The sequence below is a fragment of the Anomalospiza imberbis genome, chromosome 7, assembly GCF_031753505.1.
Source record: "Anomalospiza imberbis isolate Cuckoo-Finch-1a 21T00152 chromosome 7, ASM3175350v1, whole genome shotgun sequence".
Lineage (NCBI taxonomy): Eukaryota > Metazoa > Chordata > Aves > Passeriformes > Viduidae > Anomalospiza > Anomalospiza imberbis.
In genome coordinates, this window is record NC_089687.1 from 33,992,331 (window position 1) to 34,009,651 (window position 17,321).

The 17,321-nt window shown below is 41.7% G+C and overlaps 1 protein-coding gene across 1 annotated transcript; it reads right to left on the reverse strand.

The window, feature by feature from the left end:
- Window positions 1-162: 162 nt before the first annotated feature.
- Window positions 163-16,503, reverse strand: ACADL (acyl-CoA dehydrogenase long chain). The gene is made up of 11 exons (XM_068196530.1): window positions 16,360-16,503; window positions 14,830-14,991; window positions 12,223-12,360; window positions 11,597-11,761; window positions 10,608-10,674; window positions 9,212-9,376; window positions 8,495-8,596; window positions 6,560-6,673; window positions 4,183-4,310; window positions 2,182-2,268; window positions 163-836 (listed from the first exon to the last, which is right to left on the reverse strand). The coding sequence occupies exons 1-11, from the start codon at window positions 16,431-16,433 to the stop codon at window positions 743-745; spliced, it is 1,296 nt and encodes a 431-aa protein (XP_068052631.1). The 5' UTR covers window positions 16,434-16,503; the 3' UTR covers window positions 163-742.
- Window positions 16,504-17,321: the final 818 nt, after the last annotated feature.

Below are 17,321 nucleotides of genomic sequence, written 5' to 3' on the forward strand. Positions count from 1 at the left end.
TACTGTCGCCAACAAACAGCGCTCAGGTTCACCTGCATCACATCAGGTTCACCTGCATCACATTCCCTCCTCCCAGCTGCCCCCCAGCGCCCCTCAGTAAACACGGGCACAGAGGGAGAAGCCCCGTTTCCCCGCGGGCTTGGAAGTAACCGCAGACAAGCGTGAGATTGCATAGAAATGCTTTATTATGTTTGTTTGACCAAAGTAATTAAAATAAGGCATTCCGGGTTAGATGTAAACACAGAGGTCCGCTGCACAGCAGGCGGCTGCTGCACAGTGAGCAGGTGTATGGCAACAACAGCAGGTGTCGAGTTCTACTTCTCAAGGGGAAATACAAATTCAAAGTTACATTAACATTTAATTTTGTTTATTTGTTATGAATACGGTTTCTCTCAATATTTGATTCGGAAAAGCAAGGTTTGGATTCGTCACAATGGCTTCAAGTCTGAAAGACCAAGCTACCCAAGGTTCCAGAGATAAAATTGCTTTTCACTACCACAGCTCTTGTCACCCGGAGAACTACTCCGTGTTGCACAAAGTCATTTAAATTTTAAGTTCATTATATATTAGATATCCTGCATGTGAGCACACTGCTATTACTATCATGTGCTTTAGGTGTCGCTTCCTTTAAAGAACATTATACAGCATATTTATTTTACTTACATTCTGATGTCTGATTTTATGCCATATATTCACATAGAAAAGGATTCTGCAAGACTCTGCAAAGTGGTAAGCATCTGCCCTACTTGTCACTGACAATGTCTCTAGCAATAAGTTCTTTCATTATTTCATTGGTACCACCATAGATTGGCTGAACACGGGCATCCACAAAAGCTCTGAGGGAGGAAAAAACAAAACAAGGAAATATTACAAACACCTCAGAATGACCGTACAATCAGAAAAAAGAGAGCATTTTATCTTTAGAGATCCCTCTTTTCAAAGTATACTATTCCCATTGATAGAGCAGTTCTTATTTTCTAAGAGGCTTCAACTACCTAGAATATTATAACTTCCCAGGCTGCTGTGTGCCAAACCAGGAACTGGGTCAGCATCTCTTCCCTGTTTGGTTATAGTGGAAAGTCTCCACTATTGCCTCTAATTAACCAACAAAAAAAAGCCCTATAAACCCAGACTCCTGCTGCTACTCCACTCCCAATTCTTGTTCCTGGTGACAGCACACAGGATGATGACAGAGCTTTTCCATCTTCATTCTGCTTCATCACACAGGAGCAATTTGGCATTCTCTGGAAGTCTGCATATTACTGGACCACAGAGAAAATGAAACCCTGTGTGAGGAACTACTGTACACACACACAAGCAGGGGTTCAAGGACACCCCAAACTGGCCTGCCTTTAACAAGACAGCACAGATCACTCACAAATTACACTCAATGAAAACATGGAGGAACAGGTTATTTTAAAGCAACATTTCATACTCAGTATATTTAAAATTTAAATAAAATCTAAACCTCTTCAGTTAAAAAAATTAGCTTACTTATCACAGCTGCACAGCAGTCCTGTGTTTGCTATTTCTACTGTCACATTACCACCTCTTTGATTTATTTATTAAAAACAGCACCAAAATCTCTACTTGGTGTGTCACATAGCCTGTACACAAACTTCACAGATAATATACGAGGATCTATACAAAAGCCCCATAAATGTCTCTAAATTCATGACGTCAGGAAAAAATGGGAATGGCAAATTGCTTTTTCTACATATAAATCTCTTAACTTTTTCACTTTAAAAGGTGTAAAAAAGCTGAATGCAGCCAGTTATGTTCTTGAATTGATGATCTGATGCTCAGTGGTAGCTGATCAACACATTTGCTTCACCCATATGCATTTAATTTCAGATAAAACATAAAACCAGTTCCCCTCATTTCTACTTTAGTTTTGCTTCTTTTTTCTTCAATTAACATTTTCTTCTAAAAAAACAACTTCTCTTTTTTGTGAAAAAGAAAAACAGACAATAATTGCTGAACAGATTTTGAGTTTTTTGGAGAATCAAAACAAAGCCTTTCCACAGACATGTGTACAGTAGATTCCCTTTTAGTAAAACATGAGAAAAGGAACACTAAACCACTACTAACACTAAACAACTAACACACAGATGCAGAAGAAGTGCCTCATTTGACTTTGCTGGTAATCTTTCATCATGCAATCTGAAATGTTACACTTACTTTGCAATTGGATACTCCCACATGTACCCCCATCCTCCGTGCATTTGTACACACTGGGTAGCTACGCTGTTTTGGAGATCAGAACACCTTAAATGGCAAAAAGGAAATTTGCTTTTAGAAGGACATTATGTTACAAAAGACAGTGATATGTTAACAAGACAAAAACATAACATGACTAGTAAGAATTCAATGCATTAAAGGTTTGTTCCCTTTATGGGACAGCTTTCGGAGAAGGAAAGGTTTCAAAACAGACAGGCTTGTTTACCTTTCTCACAGGCCAAGAGAATTCTTTTGTGAAGCAAGTCGATACAGTCTTTTCTTGCCAAATCCCTCAGCTTTGTCAGAAATTTAACAATAAATCAGGCTTCCTCCCACCACTGCCATTAGTAACACACAGGGATACTCTCTGAACATAACCATCACCTGGGCATAATTTATTTTCTGCAATAAACTTTCCCAATAGCCTTTTCTGCAATAGCTTTCAATTCTAAACATACTGTAATTCTCCAACAGCATTTGTTGCCTACAAAATGTGGATTTAATAGCAAAAAATAAAAATTAATTGCACTGGAAGCTCAAGCTGTAGTTAGAAGACATGCAAAAAACCACTTTCTAATCATACAGCTTTCAGAGGCAACTGAAGAAATGAAAATGAAAAGCCAATTGCTTCTCCTTTTCCCCAAACCATCCCCTCTTTCATTTAAATCTTTACAGTTTATTATACCAATGGTAATTCTGCAGCTGTGAGTTACTGCAATTGTCTTTCCTAAGTATATTCTCAAATTCTTTCATGTATGTACCACAACCTGTCACCACAAGAAAAACCAAACCAAAACAACCCTACAGACCTTTTCCAGAGAAAAAAAAATGCACAAACCAGATTTAAAACCCTTCAAAGCTCTAACTCGAGTCATTGACTATACAAAAAGTTTGAAGGAAAATTCGAGACGAGAATCTCCTAATACATGAGGGGATACAGCAATTCTACATTCAAAGATTTTCTAGATCATTTAAGTGACTCTTATGGAAGGGTCACAGGGACGCCACTGGTTCAAGAGGAAATCCACAACAAATCATGATGGTAAACAGCTGTGAAAGTGAAGGATTTTCAAAAGCCTTGCTTAGGGAATTTGTTGAGGAAGTGAGTCTGCATATCTCAGCTGGCATTAGTTCTTTCCTCCTCCTCAAAACGGAATGCCTCTGCTTCTGTACCTGGTACTTCTAGGTAATCACTGCCAGGAATAGCACTCAAACCCTTCCTTCCATTGTAAATATTTCTGCTCATTTCCTCTATACTTATTTTGAGAAGCCTAAAAACTGTAAGTGTGTGTATCTTCTATGAATTTCTTTGCTCTTGTCTCATGTGGTTTTTTTTCTCCCATCTTAGCAATGAGCTGTAACTATATAAATTCATGTACCACTACCTTAGAGATTTCCAGTTGTTTTGCTCTGGTAAAACTAAGTTAACATATAGCACCACCAAGTACAGGGTGAGGGAGAAGAAGTTCTGGACAATATAGGAAAGCACTTTTCAGTCTCAGTTACAGCAACACCTGTAGCCAACTATTTCTTCCCAAAACCAGATTGCTTTGAAAACTAGCTAGGCCAAACAGCTATTCTTAATTAATGTTAACAAAACAGTATCATGGAGCTTCAAGTATATTTAAATTTGGCTCCAAATATTCAAATTTTGCTTTTAAAAAATCCAAGCAAAGCCATATACCCCACTAAAAAAAACAAGAAAACAAAAAAAAAATCCAACAACAAATTGCTAACAATAAAATGCAAATTTTTGTCTAAATACCAATGGAGCACTTGCTTTTACTTAAAGCTAAAGCAGAGCCATGATCTTGTTATTAACGGAAGCCTATTTTAAAAGTATGCCTTTATTTTGAAACTATCTGGTTAACCAAACTTGGTTTTCAGTGTAACTCTGATTTTTGTTGCCCACATCATTAAAGACCATGCAAGTAACACTCCCAGATGACTGTAAGCACATACCAGTACTTTGCCATGGAGGCTGTGGCAGAGTCCAGGCGTTTATCTGCATGCAGCTGCAAACAGTTGTCCATAAAAGCTCGGCCCACACAAATCTGCGTTTTTATTTCGGCCAACTTGTGCTGTACTGTCTTGTTTTGGAAGTGGATAGAGAGGGGAGAGGAGAGAAGTATAATGCAGTTTAATACTTTAGGTAGAAAACACAGCATTTTGCAAAAGGACTGCTATTAGAAATCACTATTTCAAACTTTGGCTCTGTACATCAGAAGACACCATACGTTCCAGACAATTAAGTATTCACCAGTCCTATTGGACAAAATTACTGCCCTTTACTTCTCAAGGTCAACTCAAAACACAAATTTAAGAGAAAAAGCACAAGAGAAAGGGAAAATAAATTCCTAGAGAGCACGTGGCGGAAGGCCCAGAGTGCTCTGTCACTCTTGGCTCCCTCTGGCGAGGAAACCTCCTTTCACTCTGTAGAGCCATGAACTTACCCAATTAATAACATTTCACCATCTATTGAATGCTTTTTCTATGTATTCTTCAGAGTTTAAGCTACATGCAAGGAGACTGAAGCAAAAAATAAAAGGAATTTTAGAATATCAAAGTTTTTCAGCACTGAGTTCTGTCACATTGGAAAAGAGGTTTAAATAGAAGCGGTAAGATTCATCTTAAGGTTATGTAAAACCAGACCAGGCAGGCATTCGACCATCTTCTTGTAATTCTGGTAGGGAGGGGATAAAAACATCACCCACTAATAAAAGTTCCTTCTTCAGTTCTAGAAATACATATAAAAAAATAAATCTTGCTTTCCTTAACAATAAGTACACTGGGCCAGTGTACTACTACAAGGAAAGAATTCATTTCAAGCGCTGTAATGTGGCATGACTAAATGAATTAGCCCAAGGCACAGTTCTAATTGGAAAGGATTATTTATAATATGCACACTCAAGTCATCACCAAAAAAAAAAAAAAACTGAAGAGATATGCAGAAATTCATTATTTTGGCAAAAATAATATACTTTTTGAAATTTATTGTCCACCTGCTGGTGGTCTAGCCTAAAAGGGGAGATTATTTTGGAGATCTCTGCACAGTGAACTACTACAAATAGGAAACATTCCCTACCTACATTTAAACAAGTTAAAATATTGTTCTGTTGTGTTTCAGTCGCACAGTGAGCATACTAAATTCCATCTGGAATTATAGACTCCTGAAGGTTAACTTTAAAAACTATGAAGATCATAATCCCCTGAAGGGCATCTAGCATTCCAGCCTCTCAAAGCTTCAGCTCTAGTGCTCTTCACAACTAAAGATTTGAGTTTGACAAAGTCTCAAGATGTAGAAATGGATCTTTTTGGTAATTATTTCAGAAGTATATCAAAAAAAGAGGCAGCCAACATCTTTAGCCCATGTGAGTCAGTTCTATCCTATAAACCAAACATGCAGGAGCTTGGCCTCCTTCAGCCCTAACAGTTAATGTCATTGTCTGGAAAACTGTAGTACAGCAATCCTGCGGAAAGCAACATCTATTTTATGACTGCAGCTAAAGAGTGTAGGCACAAACACCTCAAAACTCAATTATCTACCCCCATCAGGAGTGAGCTCTGCCCACAGAGCATGACCCAACAGTTTTACATGCACTTACACAAACACCTAGACTGCTGCTGGCTGAGGAGTCTCATCACAACATTCATGAAGCACCTCCACAGTACTCTGGCAGCATGGTCGCTCCTGGGAGTCCTCCTCCTCCAGCAGCCTCCAAAATAATTTTTCTGCAATGCTCTGTGTGCAGAGGAACACAGTACCTGCAGAGGCTGCCCCCAGGATTTCAGGCACACACAAATACAGGCAGGTGTGATGGCCCCTGTGATTACAACCTCTGGCAGTAAAATGCAAGCCTCAGATGGACAAGGGAATCGTTCTTCAGCTGCAGCAAGGACCAGGACACTTCCTGCCTACCTATTTCCCTCTCAGAAGCAGCACTGCTGGGAGGTTACCTACCCAAATAATAAATACATACATTAAGGCTTAATAATATATAATAATAAATAGGAGGTTACCTACCCAAATAATAAATACATACATTAAGGCTTAATAATATATAATAATAAATAGGAGGTTACCTACCCAAATAATAAATACTTAAAGACTTAATAAAATACATACATTAAGGCTTTTCTGGTGCTTCTTTAAAATTATTATTTTTGCATTTCAAAAATGAACAATGGGCATGGAGGCAAAAAACAGCCACAGTGAAAGCTTTGATAATGACCCTTTCAAAACAGCCCAGTAATTTTCACTTGGTCACTACTTCACATACAAAGCAGTACAGCAAATACACTCTAGAATCTGTACACAAGCAGCTCAGTTCTAACTCACCTGCAAATGTGCAATTGTCTTCCCAAAAGCTTTTCTTTGCCTCACATAATTCCTTGTTTCTTCAAACATGAATTCACAGCTAGCAAGAGCCATATCAGCAATTAGCAGTCTTTCCTTTTGAAAACACAAATTACAGAATTCAGTTGAGTTAGTCCTACATTTCTCCCCATTACATGCACAATTAGGACACAGATGTTCAGTGCTGTTCATTAAGGGAGCGGGAGCAGAAGTCACATAAAATATCAAACCAGACATACTGCATTACTGAAATTAATGAGTTGGACGAATGCCTTGCTGTCTAAAGCTCACTTTTATGTCTTTACTGGTGTAATGCTCCATCACAATGACTCAAAAAATAGCTACAGATTGACCACAGAAATCTTACTGACTGAAAAGTTCACATCAGATTCTGTTTCATTTATTGGCTTCCACTGCTCGGTTTAAACAACAACAGTATTTAACAATTTCAATAGCACAACTCTAGGGAGGGGGAAAAGCCTACAAAAATGGTTTGTTTTTCCTCCTTCATTGCACAGTGAAAAACCAAAACTAAATGCAGAACAATTTTTTTCTGGCCACATTGAAACAGTCTGATGCATTGCATTGAACCTGTTCATGGGGACATCTATTTAAAGCATTAAAAAACTTCCTTTGATCAGGTTTCATATTTACTTACAGTATAAAATTAAAAATATGATCCCTACCAAATGAGGTAAATATGTCATAGCTTTGACAAAGCACAGACACGTTTTAGAAAATGACATTGCCTCCTTGTCCTCCGAAATAATTCCAGAACTTCATAAACTGTGTTGTAAAGTGGCAAGGTGTTTTGGTAGCTAAACAATTTCTTTACTTTGTTATATGAACAGAGTTCCATGTAACTTTAATATGCTTCTACTTGCAGAAGAGCTAGAATAGCAATGTTTGTTTCTTGAAAGAGAATGCCAAATGAATCAAAGATGTCCAAGCTATACTTAATTTACTAAGAAAAGTGCTTCCATACTACAAGTACACAAGAAATCTGTGGTATGTTCTTTTTAATACACTACCCTCAGGTTTTTCAACAGCTGGGTTGCTGATTAAGGTATCTGTCTTTGAGTTGGGGGGATATCAACACTTAGCAATGTAGCAACGCCCAAAGAATTCTACACCTAGTTAAAAATCAGCAGTATCAACAAAACATTGCACACAAGTCTGTCAGAGACTAGAGAAGATTGATGTCTCGAGACATTTTGGGAAGCACATGTGGGGGTAGGGGGCAGGCTGGGCCCTGTTCTGACAAGCTGTACCCTGCTCTGCACACCACAGCCCCCCGCCCAGCCCTAGAGCAGCCCAGCCTTGCAGCGTCTGTCAGTTGTGGCACACTGCAGGCAGTGGCCTCAGCCAGCTCCTGAGTGGCCGAGTGACCATGGTCCCATCTGGGGGGAGGCCCAGGGCGGCCCTGGGGTTTAAAAGACTGACCACAAGGGGAGCTTGTCTTGACCCTATCAGCCTCTTGGAATCTCTACCTCATCATCACTGGAACTCAGGAATTGGTGGTTACATGTGTGGGTTTCTGTATTTTTTCTATCTTTCTCCCTTTCTTCTTCTAATTCTCTTTTCATGGAACATTTTGGGTAACGTAACATCAGGTTTAAAGGCTGCTAAGTTAAACAGACTAACTTAATGCTAAGGCAAGTGTTTTATGTTAATTGGATGTTGCACTACATCCTTTGTCAAAGTTCCTTGATTTTCTACATTTTGCCAGTAAACTTGTATAATTTTGACCTCCTATTTCTTCTGTGGGCTTAACCCATAGAAATGTTTTGGGATTTTACAAAGGCATCCCACTTTGGTAAGCTAGGTGGCTCACCACAATACGTGAACTTCACAACTAATGACAAAATCTGTCTCTGTATTCTTCCTGCAGACAGAAAACACTCACATTCCTTTTACCTGAGGCAGCTCTGCCATCAGATAGTAGAAGCCTTTGTTCTCTTTTCCAAGCAAGGCACTGGCTGGCAACCGCACATCTTCAAAAAACAGCTCTGCTGTGTCCTAAGAGGATTTGAAATGCAACAGTTGAGAGTCTGACATTCTCATCCCATTAAACTAATTTTTCCCCACTATTTTTTTGCTATTGTGCACTTTAACCTGAAATCCCAGATTCAGCCTAGAAGGATCCTCCAGAAGTCATCTAGCTGACTCAGAGCAGCTCCAGAAAAACAATTAGCTGAGGGCCTCGTCTAGTTAAACTTTTCAAAGCTTGAAAGATGAAGGCTCCAGGACCTCTCTCAGGCCCTGTGCAAGTATCCAATCACTTTCCTGGTGGACTTTTTTTCTTAATACCTACTAAGAATTTTCCTTAACATAACTTGTCTCCTTTGCCACTCTCCTCCTCAAAGAAGGATCAGGCCCCACCATCTCTATAGCTAAACACATCAGTAAGATCCTGTTCTCCCAGGCTTCTTCAGAGTAAATGCATCCAGCTTCCTCAGCCTCTCCTTGCTCCAGACTTCCACAGGCAAAATCAGGATACATTACATTGCATGTTTATGCTCTGAAGTCTAACAACTAGAACAGAACCATCTTACATTTATTTAGCAGTTGCCAGGCATTAAGCAGGTTGAGACTTTCTCCAAATCTATTGCATTAGAGGTTGTATGAACTCACTTGAGCTTTCAGGCCAATTTTGTTAAGTTTGCGTCCTTTGATGAAACCTTTTGTTCCATTTTCCACCAGAAAAAGGCTGATCCCATGAGCAGGGGATCGGGCCTCCCGGTCTGTGACTGCAACCACGATCACTACGTCGCTCATCCAACCATTAGTGATGAACACCTGTAAAAAAAGTAATTTAGCATAAAGCAAGGTGGATAGAGGTTAGAAGAGATCACCAAGTAGCAGAAAATAAAATTGCATTGACACTTTCAGAGGTGAACTGAAAGGCAAGGTTTAAGTGTCCAGAAGAATTTCAAGCTTTTGATACTGAGGGTTTAGGAACAAGGCAGACATTAATTTGAGAAGTACTGCATGAGGCAGAAGTGTAAAGTTAAAGAATGCACAGATCTTTTTCTTCTGTCTGTCCCATGATAAAGAAGGAATACAGTAGCAAATGTAGATATTAAAAAAAAACAGAGGCTCTCTTGTCTAGAAATTAAATTATTTAGGCATAACACTCAAAACTATCAACAGCTTCTTGTCACAACTGCTTACTATTATCCTGCAGAACAACTCATGAGCCTGTCAAATGGATCCATCTTAAGACCAGCAAAAGCAAGCTTTCTGTCCTGTGTGGCTTCAAATGAGTGGCATGGGCACCTTTTTAACACCTATGCACATATATCTGCTTGCACACATTCTCACCACTGAAATTCTGCTAAGAGCAGAAGTCTCTATCAGTACTATGTTATCAGCAGCAGTACTAAATAAGATTAAGACATTTCATAGCTTTCAAAAAAATGGTCTGTTGAACCTACACTCCCACTTCAACACTATTTCTGCCTTCTTATTTTTCATTATGGTAATGAAAAAACTGCTTTGCCACAACTTGCCAACACAGTGAGAGCATCTGATGAAGCTGTTTTGGTTTTTTTCTAACACGACCAGCAAGCTTCTGAATAAAAATTCCACAGCTTGCATTGTGGCAACAGAAGTTTTTACTCAGGCCACAGAAGATTTCACAGCAGTAGTATATATATTTCATTGTTAAACATCAGTACTAAGAACCATACTGCTCATACTACACAGCACATTTTTCCCCCCTCTCCTTCACAGTTTAAGGGAAAATAAGCCTTTTAATAGGCTTATTTTAAAGCTACAAAAAACAACCTATACAAGCCCTCCCATAAATCAGTTTGTAAATGGCCTGCAACAGACATATCTCAAGACCTACAAAAAAAGTGGAAAAAAAAACCCTACCTTCCAACATAACCCACACAAAAAAATCCAAACCAAACCAAAAGTAAAATGATTGGGAGGAGATGCTGAGAGCAGTGCACATCCTGCTGCATTCAGCTAAATGTATCCAGCTCCTAAAGCCAATGAGCAGCATGTATGTCAGTGCACTTACCTTACTCCCATTAAGAATCCAGTCACTTCCATCTTTTTTTGCATATGTCCGTACTCCCTGCAAGTCACTAAAACGAAATTCAAAAGGTCCTTCAAAAAAACATTCCACAAGCTGCAATTTGTATCTTGGATTCTATCCAGTACAAAATAAGGTAGATTTTATACCATCCAGACATGGGCTCAGAGAAAGAATAGTGAGACATTGTGAAATAGCTGAGTGTAACAGAAACCACAAGCAGGGTGTGGAAAAGGATGATAAATCTATTGACCATACAGGAGCATGAGGTCCCATTTCCCCATCTCTGCTTGTGGGAGGTGGTGTAATGCAAGCACTGATATCAACAGGTCAGCATCCAACTACACAGTACACCTCAGACAACAAATGCCAGATAAAACCAATCCTCTTCTCAGGCTCAATCCTGATCAGGAGGCTCTGTGAAAAGCCACAACAACATGAAACATCTGCCACTTGTAGAAATATCAGACCAACAGGTTTTGCACTTCATATGTCCCTCTCTCTTCTGGAAACTGGTCAGATCAGCAGTGTCTACTCCAAACATGTGCTGGGCAAGGAGGGACATTTCTCTGAAAGGATTCAGAGGAAAGAAAAACAAGGTGTTCTGTTCTACAGAAAAAGCTAATAGTAAAGCCAAGCCTTCTTTACCAAGATATGTAATGTCCCACTGACTATGCTTCATATAAGAAGTATGTTCACATGACAAGCAAGTTGGTAACTATAAACTCAGACTGCAAAAGCAAATACAAGGCATGTTTGCCCACAGTGGGACAATACAGAAATGGATTCTGAGCTACTATCCTGAAATGACAAAGCTGTTATCAAGTAATCTGTAACAGGTTTTTCAAGTCTTACCTATAATGTAGGATAGTCTAGTCTGTAAAGTAACTAATCAGGAGGCTCAGAATGTTTTTCACTGACAAATCAACAGACAGCAAATAATGTTGAGAGCATTGTTTTAGTATTTGGCTTACCTTCCAGCCCCAGGTTCTGTCATGGCAATAGCTCCAATGCACTTGCCTGCAGCCATCTGGGGGATAAAGCGTTTAATCTGTTCTTCAGAGCCATAGTTTGCAATGTAGGGCATGACTATATCTGAATGAAGGCTGAACCCCGGGCCTGTACAGTTAACATACATCCTGGAAAAAAATGGGAGGGGGGAAGTTCAGAAAAAAAGTCCTACCAAATACTTGAACACTGAACTTGCACCATAACAACACAGACCCAATAATGAAGAAAACCCCACTACACAGAAGTCTCAGAGATCTTTTACCATTATTTATAGAATTTAATTTCACAGCCAAATGGGCATATAACCTATCAGGCTAAAAAAAAAGCTTTCCCCAGTTACAACACCAGTGTTACTCAAACAATGATCCAGAATACTTAAAACAGGGGAGATTTACATATATGTAAACTATCCTTTCCATAGGAAAGATAACATAATTCTATAATTAATATATATATATATATATATATATATATATATATATATATAATTCTATAAGCAAATGTAGTCCATAATAAGGATAACTTGCAGAAAAAAATAGTCACAAACAATATGATCATTGAAATTCCTCCTGAAGTATGCAGTACTCACTGCTCCTCCCAGACGATGGCTGAAGAGAGAATATCCGCTCCGATGCCTCCATGTTTCTCAGCAATAGCAACACCCAGCAAGCCCTGCTGTCCAGCTTTTTCCCAGAGCTCCCTGCTCACTTGGCCATCCTTCTCCCACCTGTGAAATGAACACAAAACCAGGGTCACACATTGAACCCCCCACGTGCTACTGTTTATCTGTCACGGCTGCTGCTTCACACTGGAACACCAGCAGACAGTGTCAAGGTACACAGACAACTTTATGTCACAGCCAAGAAGCAGTGGCTTAATCACAGTTTGCAATCTTCAAGTCCACAGATAACACTGGCATTGTAGGGACACCAACTGCAAAACCAGTTTGAATTCCTGCTCCCAATGCGTAACCTGACAAGATTTCATTAAGACTTGTTACGACTCTTACACCAGACTGGGATTTAGGCAATTTAGCCCCAACCATCTGGATAATTACAGGCAGGTCTTTACCCTCCTAACATTCCATTTATAAATGTACATTTACCCACATAAAAAATGAGTGTAACACATCAGTAACTTTCATCAAAGATTTCAACTCTACCAATGAAAAATGCTTTATAAGAACCAAATGATACCATATGAGTCAGTTTTGTATAAAAATCTGTCCCTGTGCACTTCTTATGAGTCAGTACTGTATCTTGGTAAATTACTGCTTTAAGGTACTTTCAAGTTTGTGTAAATAGATAGTTGAGGCTTATCTGCTGACAGTTTGCAAACTTTAACACCTATTCAGGAATCACCTATTCTTGGAAAATTAGTGCCTCTTTATGGTGTTTGCCAACTCAGTAGAACATTGGATGGCCATTAACGGTCCAGGTTTTCTTTTACTTAATGCCTTTATTTTCTAATGCCACAATTTAAAAATTATATGTTAAAGAGATGATATCAGAGACATTCCTCTGACACACCTGTGTGCAGCAGAGCTATACCATAGCTGTTTAACTGTAGTTAATCAAGTACCTTATCCTACATATAAAATAGAATAAGAATTACAGAATGATATGGATTAGAAGAGACCTTAAAGCTCATCCAGTTCTGACCCCATTCCATGGGCAGGGACACCTTTCACTAGCCCAGGTTGCTCCAAGCCCCATCCAACCTGGCCTTGAACACTCTCAGTGATGGGGCAGCCACAGCTTCTCTGGGCAAGCTGTTCCAGTACTTAAGCTGTTTCACAGAGCTTTTGCTCCTACACTGGAAATCTTAAATCTCTTTTTACCATCTCTGCTTTCCCTCTGATCCCCACTTTCAGGGACATTCTTGTCTCTACTTCACCCAGCATCAAATCCTCTCCTCCTCACAATAATCCACAATTGCATTCACTGATGCTACATTTGTGTCTTCACCTCAGCCCAGACAATTAATGTTCTGTGTCTGAGGCCTCCTTGTTTACTTGAAAGGTGTGAGAACAGAGGGGTTCATAGGCCACTGAAGTGATGCAAGAACACAAGCTGAACTTCATACAGCCTCCCTAAGAAATTGTTGTGTCAGCAAGATGTCAAATAGGATCTTCAGCAACCTCAAGCAGAGCCAATACACAGCCACAAACCTGCCCTGGAAGTCCTTCCAACACAAAATGAGGGAAAACATCTGGTTTTATAGACAGAATATGACTGTACATGGAGAGCATACTACTTAAAGGTTGTAGTTTGAGGATTAAAAAAAGCAAACTGTCACCAACCCTGCTGTAAGCCTCCTGCAGCTCATTCCTGCCCCAGAGCCATGATGTCCCACCCACACAACGGAAGCACCTCAGCTGTTTGTGGATACACACTTGAGCTGTGTTAGGATCCTCTCATCTAGCAGGGCAATTTCACAATAAGCCCTTCACTATCCCTTGCTGTTTTCACTTAAAGTAAACTAAAAATTCCTTAAGACAATACTACAGCTTGATACTTTCAATTCAAAACCATATCCTGAGTTAATTTTTTCCCTTTTCACCACTATAATATGATTGGATATGACTAAAATAAAGGTTAAAACCACCCTCCAGCTCTAGTTCAGTGGAATTGCAATACTTCTACTCTGCAGAGAAAATGCATGTATTTCCACAGAAACAAAAAATAAAGAAAGTCAAACAAAGATGTTTTGTGCCCCCTTCTCGGTAATGCATAATTCACCTCACCATGCTATAAGTACTTGAATGTAGCTATAAAATCTTCTGCAAGAGAGACAGTGACACATCATCAAAGCCTTTTTCAGTGACTATTTCCCAATAGTGTGGGAACTGAGCTGCCCCCCAACTCTACCCCAAAAACATTTGTGTTAGTTAATCCTAGAGGCAGGGAAACTGCTGCAACTCTGCAAACTGCATTTGTCTGCTCACGGGACTAAGGATGCCAGACTGCCTACACTGGAGCTCAAAGGATGCATTCAATTTTGATTATGTGTGATTTTCCTTCACACTTGACTTTCAGAGGTTTGTTTTAATTTGGTAACTTTGAAATAGAAAGCTTGTACACAAAAACTTTAATATGAAACTTTTATATCCTGTTGTATCAGGAGTAACACTGCAGAAAGCATTTTGGGGAAAAATTAATACCGGCAAACCAAAATGTTTAGAAGGTTATCTTACTCTGCATGAAAAGGCAGCACTTCTTCCTGAAAGAATTTCCTGGCACTCTCCCTGAAGATATCATGTTCTGATGAGAAGATCCTCCGAGTGCCTATGTCAGTCAAAGTTTTAGCAGAAGATGGTTCCAGGCGCTTTGTGCCATGCTGTTCTGTTTCCAGAGGACTGAAAAAAGACAAATTAATGCATCTGTTAGGACACAGGCCCCCTATTTGCATAACCCTTTCAAAATGAAGGAAACTCCCATGTTACTACACACAGTCCACATCCCAACTCTGGCACACCATTAGGTGTAAAGGATACCCATGATAAAAACAAAGAACTAACATACACTGCACTCCACTGGACTATTAATGGAGGTAAAGCAAGGCTGGTTTGTTCTTAACACTTCAAATAATGAAAAAAAATAATAATACATATATAAGTAGAAGAATAAAATGACCCTAATGAAAACAAAAGAATACATCAACAAAAAAAATAAAAATTGAAACAATGGTAAATGTCAGTTGTAGAAACCACAAAAGGAAAGCCTAATTATGAAATAAGAAAGAAGGGGTTCTAACACTTTTGTAGGGGTTTGGAACATCAAGGACGACACACTACTTTAAGGCTGAAGTGAAAATTCACTTCTCACATTTGTGCATTGAATTCTTTGACTTGCTTTTGTTGTATTGCCATGAAACATCAGAAACTTTAAGTATAGAGCTGAGTACATGGAAAAGGCATTCACTTGTCCTTTCTCAAACTATTTTGTTAGTCTCTCGGTTCCTCTGCACATCAACTGTGTGTAGCTCTACAGAACTCAGCTGAGCCTATGCTTATTTACTCTGCTACAGAGACGAAAGTCTTTCTTTACCACCACACACAGTTACTCAGGATTTGCGAGTGCAATAATCCCCCTAAAACACAGACTCTATATAGTTCTAATAATATATGTAAAAAATGGGATACAGCAACTTGCTTGTTGAGTATTTTGTACCCTCAAAGCTAGACACACCGTGACTCTCTCAAAACCTCCCCCTTGAGTTTTATTTAAGCCCAATCTTCTGTTTAATTGTGGCTCACACCCTACATGTCACACAGGGAAGGGCCTGCCTGCTCCCTTTTATTGGGAAAGACAACTCGAAGGTCTGGGGAGGTGTGATCCCACTCCTGCCTTTCTGCTGCTGCCACGGGGGAACGCGGTGCCCGGGCAAGGTCGCGCCCGGCTGTCACCTGCTGCCAGCACGGGGCCCGCTGCTCCCGGGAAGTGGAGCAAAGGTCGGGAGATCACGGGGATGGATGTGCCGGGGCTCCCGGGGCTCGCCCACGCTGAGCGCCTGTAACACTCCCGATACACGCAAACAGACCACACGCACCCACAGCCTCCAAGCACGCATCCACACAGACCGGACCGCACCCCCACACAGCCCCGAGCAGCTGGGCAAAGGCATTCACCCCGGTCTTTACGGAACCCGAGCCCAGGGGCGCTCAGCCCCTCCCGGCTCGGCGCCGTCCGCCCCAGCGCTGCCCACCACGGCCGGTGCCGCTCACCTGGGCTGGGCGGAGAAGGGCCGGGAGCCGGCGGCCCTCAGGAGGCCGCGCAGGCGGAGCAGCCGCGTCGCCATCTTACGGGACAGGGCGGGACGGGACAGGGCGGCCCCGCCGCTGGAGCCCCGTGAGTTATCCCTGCGCCCGCCTACCTACGGCTGGAAATCTCTTCCGGGCTGGAGGCGGGAGTACCGTGAAACATCAGTATAATTAATATTTTTCTAATGTATCTTTGCAATCACGTCATGAGAGGAGCGGGGGCAAAGCCGGACCGAAGGGCTTATGCGCTGAAGGCGGCTCGTGTGATGGCACCCGGCGTGAGGGACGACCCTCCAGGCCACGGCTCCATCCTCCTTGTCAGAGCCCTCAGGAAAGGGGGCGCCCCCCCGGGCCGGCACGGCGGGAAGCTGAGCCCCCGCCCCGCAGGGCGGCCCCGCGCTGGGCCCTTCCGCCATTTCGCCTCAGCGGGCCCGGTCCTCCTGCTGCCGGCGGCTCTTGGTTGGCACAGCGGGCCCGGTCCTCCTGCTGCCGGCGGCTCTTGAGGGGCACAGCGGGCCCGGTCCTCCTGCTGCCGGCGGCTCTTGAGGGGCACAGCGGGCCCGGTCCTCCTGCTGCCGGCGGCTCTTGAGGGGCACAGCGGGCCCGGTCCTCCTGCTGCCGGCGGCTCTTGAGTGGCACAGCGGGCCCGGTCCTCCTGCTGCCGGCGGCTCTTGGTTGGCACAGCGGGCCCGGTCCTCCTGCTGCCGGCGGCTCTTGAGTGGCACAGCGGGCCCGGTCCTCCTGCTGCCGGCGGCTCTTGGTTGGCACAGCGGGCCCGGTCCTCCTGCTGCCGGCGGCTCTTGAGTGGCACAGCGGGCCCGGTCCTCCTGCTGCCGGCGGCTCTTGGTTGGCACAGCCCGCCCGCCAGTATAATTTGGCACATTTTCTCTGCGTGTGTGGGTTTTTTGTTTGTTTGTTTCTGGTTT